Raw genomic sequence first — 12,613 nt, 5'->3', positions numbered from 1 at the left:
TAGGACCTTCATTAGAACCTTCATTATTATGAAGTGATTACAAAACACGATAAAATAAAAAGAAAGGCTGCAGAAAAATAATGTTTCAAAACCATTTTTTGTTGCTTGACCTTTCGTTTTACTTAACTTCTACTAATCATCCTTGGGATGTAGGAACTGTCCTGTCACACATGAACTTGTATCTATGAAGCGCCTTGAGGCGACTTTTGTTGTGATTTGGCGCTATATAAATAAAATTGAATTGAAATTGAATTGAATTGAATTGAACTGTACATATACACGTTACAGTATCAAAGCTAGCCAGTTTGATATATATATATATATATATATATATATATATATATATATATATATATATATATATATATATATATATATATATATATATATATATAAGCTTGACAAGCTTGACCTTTGTGGACAGTTCCTACATCCCAAGGATGATTAGTAGAAGTTAAGTAAAACGAAAGGTCAAGCAACAAAAAATGGTTTTGAATATATATATATATATATATATATATATATATATATATATATATATATATATGTGTGTGTGTGTGTGTGTAGTGGAGATATCGAAGATAGGCACGGCTGGCCCAAACTGACAGAAGACTGAACATTACATGAACCTATATAAACTTATAAACACCAGTAACACTATTCTATGAACTTTGGGGCCTTTTATACAATATCTATATATATATATATATATATATATATATATATATATATATATATATATATATATATATTAACAGCCACATTCATATTTACTATAAATGATAACCTAGGCTACTGCTTATCTCGCCACACCCCCTTTCGAGGAACGCCATTTTGTTGACAGACAGACTCGCCATGAGAAAAAGCTCCTTTCTGAGGAGCTAGAACCCCAAATGTGACCGCAACATGCAATGTATTTAAATGAAACACGAGCAGATCCCCAATAATAGCCCCCACGGTTGAAAACGATGCTTTGTGGGCGCTAAAATGGCGTGTTTGAAGTCTCCGGCCACCCATTTCAACATGAAAGTCGCCGCGATTGACGTCACCGAGCCATCTTTGTCCACCTAATCCAGGCGGAGGGTTATTACACCTTCATTACAGCACGGTCTCCGACAGCACCGGGCTCTAGTAAATAGCCTGTCAGGTGCCGCAAATCTGTAGACATAGAGATAATTTTTAAAAAAGAAAAAAAAGAAGAAGAAATATATAGCGAGGAGACACCTCTCAGTGGCAGATTCAAACTCAGTGCTCCTCCTAGGATATATAGGCAGGCAAACGCCACAATAACCAACCAAAGGCTGCCAGAGGGTAGAGAGGAGCGCAGAAGGCACATCCACATCCATCTGCCAGCCACTTAGCACGCGCTAACATTTCCAGTCCGGATTAGAGCACAGCTGTCTCCCTGCTACCAGGAAAATGTAAGTACAGCTCGCTGATTTTTTTTAATTTATTTTTTTTGTCAAATCCGAATTTATTTAATTGCAATTTGGTCCTCACGACTGGTGTTTGGGAGGCTTTGTGGGGATTTGTGGCGTGTGAACAGTGTTCCTCAGCCGTCATAAACTGAGATGGTTATTAATCTCTGCTGTTGTGTTGATCATGGAGAAATATCGCAGTTTGATCTCATTTCACAGCTGTCTCTTTCTGATAATATGACCCAAAAGTGAAGAGGCTAACGCGTCGGCCTAACCTTAGAGCAGACGGTGGGGTCGGGTTTAACTGTTATTAAACGCGTTATTAGCCTTATTTCCAGTGTGTGTGCAGTGAGCGTTTTTGTCGACTGTCTTTTTCCTTGTTGTAATTATTATTAGTTGTTGTTGTTTTTTTTCTTTTGCCGTGAGCTACATTTGACTTGAGCCAGCACGTACGCATTTTTTTCCAGTTTGGACTGGTTTGATTTGAAAAGGACACCGTCTGTGTGATTATACCCACGGGCTAATTAAAATACATTTATTTATTTCTTATTGTTAATAATAATATTAAGAAGGGAAAAGACGTCGTGTTCTCTAAAGCTGTGTCCCCTTGTTCAACATTTCCAGTGCATTATTCTTCCCTTGCCCAGTCACAGGTGACGATTTGGCCGATTCTAGAAACAGCAAGGACATAACGCTGAACGAGCCATACTAGCTGTTTGACCAGCGCCAGACTATTTGGATAGCCTGTTGAACACACCCTCGACGATTTTCGACGAATACACCATAATACTTGTCAAAGACTGTTATTATTAGCTCTGAATTAGTCTTAGGCCTAGTTTACGTGATGTTTGCAACCTACAGCGGGGGGTGGGGATAGCCTAGCCTCCTACTGTATGTCGTCGATTGTAGTGCGAGGGCGGACAGCTGTATATCTCACCACATTTCATTGTTGTTGGGTCTTCGTGGGTAAATGAAGCATGTAAATGTCTTTCTTCACGCACCTTTATTGTCCATTTTTTGTTGTTTTTGACCGCACGGTGAGAAAGGGTGGGCTGAGGAAAAGTAGCCGCCACAGCCTTCACTGTCAGCATAAGCATAGCAGGCAGTTTTAAGGGTGAAGCAGCCTGGTTCCGACACACTACCTGTCATTTACCAGGGTCGTCGTGCCTGTTAGTGTTTTCTTTTTGGGCTTTGAGTTACATTTGTCGCCATATTTGGTTGTTATTGTGCATTTAAGAGCTTAAAATACATCCTCCCTAATAAGGAACCTCCCCGCCCTCGACGTTGGCAGTGCTGTAGGTGTTTTACAGGCCCGTCCTGCTCGCGGTGAACAGGGATGTTTCGTGTTTCCTGGTCTGTGTGGGTACACGGTCACACATGAAAGTCGTGTAGGTTAGGATCCAGTGCCCAGCATCAAACAGACTGGCACAGATATGCTGGGATCAGACAGTTTAGTGTGGACTGCTGTTGCGCTGTCCAGTGCTGAAATGTCGCTCTCCAGTGCTGAAAATCAGGCGGCATGCTTTTCCGTGACAGCGACAAACAGAAATCAATTGCAGAGTTAAACGTCTGTCTATCTGCCAATCTTACTCTGGCTTAAGGAAACCAAGCATAAATGTTGAAAAGCTTCCTCATATCATCAGGGCCCCCCTTAATAAGTCCCATCAGTGTTGCAGCAGCTCTCCACAGGGCAAGACTATTTTTAAAAGCACTATCTTGAAAGAAGGTTAAATATATATTTAGCGTTCATAGGAAAACTGACATTAGCAGTGGACTGTAGACCAAACTGCATCTTTTATTAAATGTTTTTTTTGTTTTTGTTGTTTTCACTGATTACAATCTCAAAGTGTGATTGAATTGGAATACTGGCACACAGATTGCTGATAGAGTCATTTATAAAATAACTATGTCTCCTTTTTTAATGTATTAAAATGAAAACAATATATCCTTTGTTAAAAAATACAGAGAGCATGAAATCACTTTATTTAGTTTATTTTCAGTTTGTTTTCTTAACTTTAAAACTTTAAAGGTTTTAGATTATGTTCTGAAGTTGCACACAGATGAGAAATGGTTGATCAAATCAGCAGCACACAGTTTTCGCAGGATGTGAAAGCTGGTGAGAAACCTCGTCACAGCACTAGCAGCTCTTCTTGGTGCTAGTTTAGAGGTGATGACAGTGTGAACCTCTGTACACATTACACCTTTATGGTGGGACCCATTGGAAAGTTGGAGGGAGCTCATAGTAATTATATATATATATCTGTGCAACTTTATTGTACATTCATGCCTGTAAATATACAGTTATAGAATAGTAGTCATACTAGTCTGATAAAATAAAATAATATCAGTATTTTGCACATATTTGTATTTTAAGGCAAATAATATTATTAATATGACATTTAGCTGTTATAATTTTTCCTTGGCGACTCATAGGGACCACCAGCAGCACCACGTAAACTATTTGAAAGGATTTGTTGTTGTTAAAGGATTAGTCATTTGTGAGTGTGCAGAGGTGACCTTTATACAGAGTTTCCCCTCGCACTAGTGAAGTAGCTCAGTTACAGCTAAGGTATATTTCTCGTAAGATGCTACAAGCTTAGCTTTATCATAGAGTGTTTGTTCACGATCTTACTTTGTGGTCATTGATTTAGTTTGGATTTATAGAAGCAAATGGTAAGCATTAGATCACACTCCATCTAAGTATTTTCAACACTTTCTCACTTGCATTTCAGGAGTTGTAGCGACCGCGTTATACATTCTACATCAAGCTGTATAATGTTTAAAGGTTATGTTTAAAATAGCCACAAACTATTCCTGAAAAAAATATTAAAAAGTATATTTGCGGTTGTAATTTGCGCCTGATGCCCATTCATTCTCCATCTCAGTCATGAGATGCGTGTCATAGAGGATTCAAAGTGGATATTTTTTATTTCTATTGATATACTACAAAAACTATGGATATACCTGAATCACAAGTAGTGTAGCAGCACAGAAAAGGCTAAAGTTTCAAATAGATATAAATGACATTTGCATCAGCGGTGACAAATTTAAGTATTTTTCACTAAGACAAAAAGAAGCAGAGAAACTATTCTGAAACTGCCATGTGGTGGAACTCTGCACAGGAGGTTTAGAAATGGCAATGATGAAGAGACATCTGGGTTGGGATGTAGGGTCATTTTACCCAAACTGTTTCACTATTTGGGCCCTTTTGACTTAATATATATATATATATATATATATATATATATATATACATATACATACATATGTTGACCTTTTAGCGGTAAATGACACTCCCACTCTGTGAAATGACACTCTCTCACTGTGGTCACCGTTTGTACATAATGTCAAAGAACAGGCTCATCTAGCCCAAGAGGACAAGTTCAGTGGATTGATATATACTAGCATATAGAACTGACACATTGTGAAACCTCCACATCTGTTGCATCACACTCGATGGCCTCTTTAGGTTTTTGTGAAGATTTTGGGGAGCATGACTCATTCTTTTGTAGACTAATTTTCACCGCATCACAAAAAAAACACTTGTGGCTTTTTTTCCATTTCTGTTGTAGAGTAATGTGGGAATTTAACATGATGAACATGCTATTGAATATTTGCATTTGTTTATCATCAGGTCTGCCCCAGCCGCCGGAGCCCCTGCACCAGAGGGAGGGAATCAGCCTCCCAACCTCACCAGCAACCGCCGTCTGCAGCAGACACAGGCACAGGTGGATGAGGTGAGTACAGTGCAAACACACAGCCAGGCATTCATGCTTTTCATTTCATTCATTCATTCCTCACATACTAAAAAAAGAACTGAAAAAAATGAACATTTAATAATAAGTAGTGGGTTTGACTCCTCTATCATTTCTCCAAGTCTTCAAACAGCTTTTGCTATAAAAATATATAAACAATATCCTATATCTAGTAACCCTTACATGCAGTCATGTTGTGTTGATGGCCGATTACACCACACTGCTCTGTGTGTTTCCCCCCCAGGTGGTGGATATCATGCGTGTAAATGTGGACAAGGTTCTGGAGCGTGATCAGAAGCTGTCAGAACTGGACGACAGGGCCGATGCCCTGCAGGCTGGAGCCTCTCAGTTTGAGACCAGCGCTGCAAAACTGAAGAATAAATACTGGTGGAAGAATGCCAAGGTGAGGTCATGCAGACATCCTTACTTGAATAGCAAATGTCTGTCTGTTTACAGACAAAATGAAAAAAAAAGAAAAGAATAAAAATCAAAGTGAAACAGAAAGCCTCTGCAAACATGGAGCCAACTACAACCATCAGTTTCTGCTATAAACTTTGCTCTTGAGCCTAATTTTGTGTGTCACTGGTAGAAATTATATGTGTGCTGTATGTGATATTTATGTGATATTGATATTTTTAGTGCTTTAAAGAGTTTTTATTAAAAATCTCTGTTTTTTTCTGGAAATCTGCTGATTACAGATGATGATTATCCTGGGTGTGATATGTGTGATTGTCCTCATCGTCATTATTGGTAAGAAGCACACTGATATTTTCTATAACAGATATAACAGTTATTTCAATGGTGTTATTTATTTGTAATACACATACATTTCTTTGTAGTTGCCTTTATAATCTCCTAACCCATGCAGCGATTTACCCTCCTTCACCTCTCCTCTCTTCTATGTCTCTACAGTGTACTTCAGCACCTAAGAAGAATTGCTCCTACCCCAGTCTGATCCTAACTTCCTTGCTACAGAAAAAAAAACAACCTCGAATTGATGACAAAATTAACTGCAGATGATTAATTTACTCTCTCTATATATAATTACATCTCCCCAATTAGCCTTGATATAACACCCCTAAACCCGTCAGGGCCCCCACGGCTCCCCCACTTCCACCACCTCGCCTCTGGACCCCTGTCAATATTTGTCCTGTGAGTGTGTGGCCCTGTCTCCTTTCTGGGTACTCTTGGCTTTTCTAACCTGCCATACTGAGAACCAAACACTTGTGACGATGCATCAACAGAAAAGGAAACAACGATTGGCGATAATTGTTACATAACTGATATATATATAGTTCTTTGTAGAGTTTTATTCTGATATATACCGTTTTGTAGGTGTGTGTGTGTGCGTGCGGTGCGTGTGCATTTTGTACTTTTTATTTTTTGTATTAATTTTACGTATGCTTCAGCGGTAACTACTGCCTATTAATCGAAGTGTGTACTTTTTGCATGTTTTTCATCATCTTTCCGTCCCCTTGCTTCTCCTCTCTTTTTGGTGTATTTTTGCACAGTGGAGTTCGCCTCCATTCAACTGGGATACAAATTTTCATCTTGTCTGGGTTACTCGCATCCAGCAAAACAAGCCAGAGAACTAAAACTTGCATTTAAAAAAAAAAAAGTGACATCAAGTTACAGAAATTGGAGCTAATCTGCAGAAAGAACTGCCCTTAGAAAATCTCCAGGTTACTCCTTGTTCGGCTCAGGATTTCGATAACTTGATGCCGTGAAAAACAAAAATCAAGTCTTAGCTTCTTTTATGGCTTTTTGAGCGATTTAACGCTCACTGATAATCCATCAAGCGTACAAATAATGCATGAATTGTGAAACTGCTCTAATAATCATCACCCCTCCGGACCCCTTTCCATGTAATCCTCCCATTAACCTCCATTTCTCTTTTGAAATTTCCCTCTTGAATAACTTTCATCTGTTGCGTCTTTTATGCCCCCACCCCACCTTCTGTCTCTCGGCATGCTTGGACACCTCAATTTCTTGTGATAATTTCGAAACTGCCATAGTACATTTGGACCAATGTCTGTAGATGTTTCTTTTTTTATTTAAATATTACGTAGTGTCTTATTTCGAAAACATTCCTTCATTGCAGTCTAGTGCAAACGCTCTTACTGTAGCACATGTAAGTGTAAGTATCTTGAAAAAAAAAAAGTAACAAAAAATGCGATGAACCTATTGTCGAAAACGTCAGTCGTGCAAACCACTGGAGAAAAAAGTTAAATAGCTGTAAGGGTACATTTTCAATAGGCAGGATTAGACTTTGAAACTGTCCAGATTATTTTTTTAGAGGTATTATCTTACACACTCACACTTATATTCTGGAGATGTATTCTGTGAAGGTACCGTTGTATAAATTGTTGAATTCGCACACAGCAACGTTTCCCCAGTGTGGACACTAAAAGGCCTTAGTCTTAGTCTTCAGTCACTTTTTTTCAGTAAGTGTCAATTATTTCCAGTCACACAATCTCCCCCCATCCCCCTCACACTTTTAGTAGGTGTGGAGGGACTGCAGAAGAGGAGTCTGCTTCAAATGCACAAGCTACCTTGTTTTTGATGGCGCTGTCTGGCTCTTCCATAGCCTGGCCAAAGCAGGTCCTGGTGCAGTAAAAATCAAAGAAACAAACAAAAAAAAAACCTCTCCACATGAAGAGCACATTATAAAACAAGACAATTCAGCCTTGTAGATTTAGCAACAGGGACAGGGGCTAATTAGTCAGATTCACAGTTTTAGATTTACTTGAGCAGTTTGCTAACCTTCAAAGGTTAGCTAGCGACAAGACAAGTAAGTCACAATTTAAAAAAAACAAACAACAAACAGTAGCATTCCTAAGACGAGCATTTTGCTAGAGCAGTGGTTTGTCTCGGTGTGTCTCCCTATAGTCAAGGCCTTTTTCTTTTTTAAATATATAGATTCTATTTTTTAATTATAGTATATTTTTGTGTGAAACAGACAGGTAAAGAGGAAGTGTGCAATCAGTACCATTTGCTGCTAACTGGCAGCGAGCTCCTCTTTACCTCTGTCTGCTGTGTTTTTTGTAATTCAGCTCTGTGCGTTACACACTGCCAAGCATCAAAGGGAGAGGCTTCTGTTATCGCAGTTCTTTCTTTCATTGGTGCCCTCACTGGTTTGGTCTTGAACTCTTACGTAACTTGATTTCGGCATCTAACTCCTGCGCGTGACCATTTCGGCTATTCTAGGAGCAGGAGAGCAGGGCAATATAGATGCACTTGATTTCTTTTTTTTTAATTTTCAGACACTGTGGGACACTAAGGCCTTTTACACATTTCATTTCTCAAAACCGCCGAAAAGGTTTCGCTCTCAGCTGCGGGATGATTTAGAATTTTCCCTTGAGGTTGTGGTGAATTAAAGTTTATATTGCGTTTAGAGAAATGATGTACCGGCCTAGCATTGATAAATGCTCAACAGGAAACCGCTCAGTTTATCCTTTACTGCCACTGATGCCACAGTCCTGAAATTTAGTTTTGAAGGAAATACAGCATTTCAGAGCAAATGTGTATAAAGCCTTAGCAGCCTTGTGTCTTTTTATCTTCCCCACCACCTGAGTAAACCAACCTGCCCCTCTTTGCTCAACTCACTTTTCGAAATTCCTTGTCTGCGCGTGTGAGTGTATGTGTGCACAAGTGCTTTAATGTGTATGTGTGTGTGTGTGTGTGTGTGCATGTGTGTGTGTTAGAATAGCTCAGTCTTGGGAATATCCCCAGTTTATCCTGACAGATTAGGCCGCTTAACTCTCAGAGTGAAGGCACGTTGTTTCCTTGATCACTGAAGTACGATGAACAGAGAGGTTACCAGAACTGTTGGCCCGTTCCAACCTTAACACCCCCCCCCCACATACACATATATTTATCCCCAAACAAAGCAAAAGCAAACCACAGAAGATTACCAAAGACCAGAATTCCATGCTTATGCTGCCAATTGCCATCAAAAACAAGCGGATAGGAAGATGTTACCCAAGCTATCCCAGTCTGTCTCAGATAGCTTACACCCTTACTCTACCTATAGGAACTTTGAACTCGTACACACTGTTTATGTGGTGTGTCAGTTACGGCTTGTGAGTGTGCCATCCTACTAAACGTATGCAAGTTAAACCAAAACTTGAGGACCGCATGCTTCAAATCTCAAAACTACATTAGCCTTCCCCTAATTATGTGTATCCAGGTTTGAGGAGCTTCTTTAATCTGTAACTAGTTTGTAGACACATGATCCTATAACTAATTATAGCACAAGTCTTCTTTTTTGTGTGTCTCCACAGTGCTGCCAATTTTTCAGAAGACATAAAAATTAAGATACAAACTACAGCTATTAGACAAACCCGAGAAAAACAGTGAAATCTGCATCTGTTTGGTGTTGTAATATGGGGGTGTTTTGGGGATAAGGGGTCCATATCCTCAGGTTTAAGCCACTAGTAAATTTACCATAATATGTACAAGGACAAAAACTGCATGAGAAAAAGTAAAATTGGATATTTTTGGCAATATCAAATCATCATTGGGTTACAGATGTAGTCCTTTTAGCCATCTTACAGGAGTTAACCATACAGTGGACTGAAGTGGTATAACACTACTGATTGGGGTAGGATTTGTGTGTTCTCCATAAATCCAGCTGTTGTCCCGTGAGAGCTCAACCCTATTGGTCACAATAGTGAAAACGAAGTGATTGCTCTCTTTTTCTGTTGCTTTACTGTCTGTATGAAAAGAAGTGTGCATAAATTTGAACACCGTGGCACTTTCTTCTTCTTTTTAAAATGTTGTGACTCATTCATTTTCAAGCGGGATGGGAATATGATTCACTGGTGAATATTGTCTTACGTCAGCCTCAAGGACCGTTCAGTGATCTCAGTGCTGTGTTCAGGTCATTTAGGGGGAATAAGTGTTTGGAGCCCTTTTTTTTACAGGGCTCTTGAATTTGTAATTCAAATTTTGAAAGCAAACGAGCAAGAAAGAAGGAGACCAACGCAAAATCCGCAACCTTATTGAAATGTTCGCCATTAAGCCCTAAAGGGGGTGAACGCAGCAATAGGAGGGAACCTTTTGAGTCTCTGAATGTTCTTTTGATGGCTATCAATTCACAATATTCTACTTAACATATGTTAACATGTTTCTTTTGTTCCTTTTTTGAAACCAAATATTGTGTTTTTATTTTGCATCAGTTTAGTAATAACTCCAGATGTCACTGAGTTTTTGTGTGTCAGCACTGATGGGTAAAGGTAAAGAAAATGGGAAGTTAGAAGGGCAGGGGAAAGTATTTTTACCTTTCAATAGTCCAGAGTGCTTAGAATGACTCTACAGTTTACATCAGATTGCTGTTTGTATCTACCAGATATATTTTTTGTTTAAATCAGTTTATTTTTGAGGAAAGACTTTTCTTTCTTTTTTTTTTGTCTTTTTGGGAGTGGGTTTTCTGAGATGATGGTCCATATTGCCCCTGGTCATCTGGCCTTACAGGAGGGACAGGACTGGAAGATCACGGGCAATGTGCTGGGCTGTATGTTTTTTCTCTGTTTGCTTTTATTTATTGATACATTTATTGTGCTGTCATTTGGTATGGGATTAGAAACTTAACAAGGTTGACTCAACGCAAAGGAGAGGAGACTGAATGAGAAACTAAAGTACATAAAATAATTGTAGTGTAAATCTATCAATGTCTTATTATATTGATGAACATCATGAAATATATGTATATTGGAAAAACTGTGTCTATGACAGCTTGTGCTTTCATTTGTGCTTCCTGCGCTTTGTCCGTGTGCAACAATGGGGAAATGCAAATGTGACTGCAAATCTGGGACCTGTGTGAATAAGCATACAGTTATTACCAATGCAAATGATATCCTTAATTGATCCTTAGTATATGCAAGAGTGCCAAAAAAGACTATGTTAAGACCTGAAGTCAGAAAAATGTGCACCTCTGCATCCATTCAGTCTGGTTTATAGTCTCTTTTTAACTCCTTAAACTCACATTAAGACTCTCGCATCACTGAAAACTAAACAGCATGCACAACCAGTTGCATGAGCATATAAATGAGCTAAACTATAATGTAGCTCGTTCACTGTAGTTAGACTAATAAAGTAGGCACAAAACTTACGCCTCCATAGTAATTACGCACACTAAATTCTGTATCAGAAAAGTAAGTCTCTTGAAACCAGAGGGCAAAAATACAAACTGTCAGGTGTGGCTGAGACACTCATGTACATCACAGAATGGGATTTGTGGGGGGGGGGGGGTTGCTCTCTAAAAACTTCTAACAACCTGCCAATATCTAATTAGGGTTTTGGAACCAGGGAAACCTATGAAGGAGTATTAGGATCATATTTTTAAAAATACAATAATTAAAGTTGAAATTTTGAGAACATAAATAGAAATTTTAATAGTAAAGCCACAATTTGTGAGAATGTACTACTTTTTGTGTCAGGTAACAGATAGATAATTTCTCTTTTAGCATCTGGTAACCAAGTAAGTATCGAAAATTAACAATTTTATCTTATTGCCGACAATTTTATTCCAAGATCAAGCAGTATTTTACCTTTATTCTCGAATTTTCTACTTAATTCTAATAAATGCTCAATCAAAAAACCAAAACGTTATCATCGTCGTTTCCGGTGGCTTTTATTTTGAAGAGTAGCTAAAGCGGTCATATTTCTTGCTATCGGTTCACTAAATATGAATTTCCTAGCCCACATATGTAATAAAAGAAGAAGAAGAAAGCTCTCCAGCAAGCGCTAGCTCTAAATTAAGCACATAAAAGCAAAGCTTCATTTTGCACATTATTATCATGACGCTGACTCTTTCCAATTGCTTCGTCAGCGCAAAACAGGCTTTCTGACAGAGTGGCTAAATGAACGACTGCACACGCTTCAAATGGAACAACTTGGACGAAGAAACAGAAAATGAGCTGCTATCACTCCGAAGATGATGAAACAGAAAGAGGGGGGATAGACCATTGTTGTTACACGACTTCACCATCTATTTGTGAGGGCGGCGATAAGAAATAACACTGCACCCAAGATGTAGCTTCACGTTTTCACCGCTGGGTGTCGCCCTGTCCTCTACAACATTACTTCACGTACACTACAGACTGAAATTACTCACACTAAACTACTTGCCAGCATGCAAAAGCATAGATGCTGGCTTGCAACACTTCGTTTATATCACCTCTGCATGCAACCAGCTACATCGAAATCTGTGAGGGTAACCACTGCTCTATTTGCGCACTTAGAGTTTTCTTTTCAGATGTTTCCTCATGCAAGCGTCTTGTTTTTGTTTTGATGGTGTTTATTATTTGAACTCATTTCTACAGATGGATATAGTTAGCTATTTTCTAATCTGTCTAACTTGTGCTTTTTATTTCTGTAAACCACATGTCTGCCACTGCAGCATAAGGGAAAAAGCATGCATGTGAAAGGAATTAACTT

General features: G+C 38.8%; 1 protein-coding gene across 1 annotated transcript; it reads left to right on the top strand.

Moving 5' to 3' along the window:
- The first annotated feature begins 1,050 nt into the window (after nt 1-1,050).
- On the top strand, nt 1,051-10,899 carry vamp2 (vesicle-associated membrane protein 2). The gene is made up of 5 exons (XM_085469791.1): nt 1,051-1,421; nt 5,053-5,155; nt 5,418-5,576; nt 5,872-5,923; nt 6,086-10,899. Coding segments are annotated over exons 1-5 (333 nt in total). The 5' UTR covers nt 1,051-1,419; the 3' UTR covers nt 6,103-10,899.
- Nucleotides 10,900-12,613: the final 1,714 nt, after the last annotated feature.

This window comes from Copadichromis virginalis, linkage group LG10, assembly GCF_057382275.1.
Source record: "Copadichromis virginalis isolate Kocher_CV1m ecotype Utaka linkage group LG10, C_Virginalis_male_GT1.1, whole genome shotgun sequence".
NCBI classification, from domain to species: domain Eukaryota; kingdom Metazoa; phylum Chordata; class Actinopteri; order Cichliformes; family Cichlidae; genus Copadichromis; species Copadichromis virginalis.
Note: the sequence above shows the minus strand (reverse complement) of the source record. Positions and strands in the feature narration are given on the sequence as shown.

Coding starts and splice junctions, on each gene's coding strand:
- vamp2 (XM_085469791.1), top strand. Junction 5,156..5,417: donor CACAGGCACAGGTGGATGAG/GTGAGTACAGTG, acceptor TTTCCCCCCCAG/GTGGTGGATATCATGCGTGT. Junction 5,577..5,871: donor ACTGGTGGAAGAATGCCAAG/GTGAGGTCATGC, acceptor TGCTGATTACAG/ATGATGATTATCCTGGGTGT.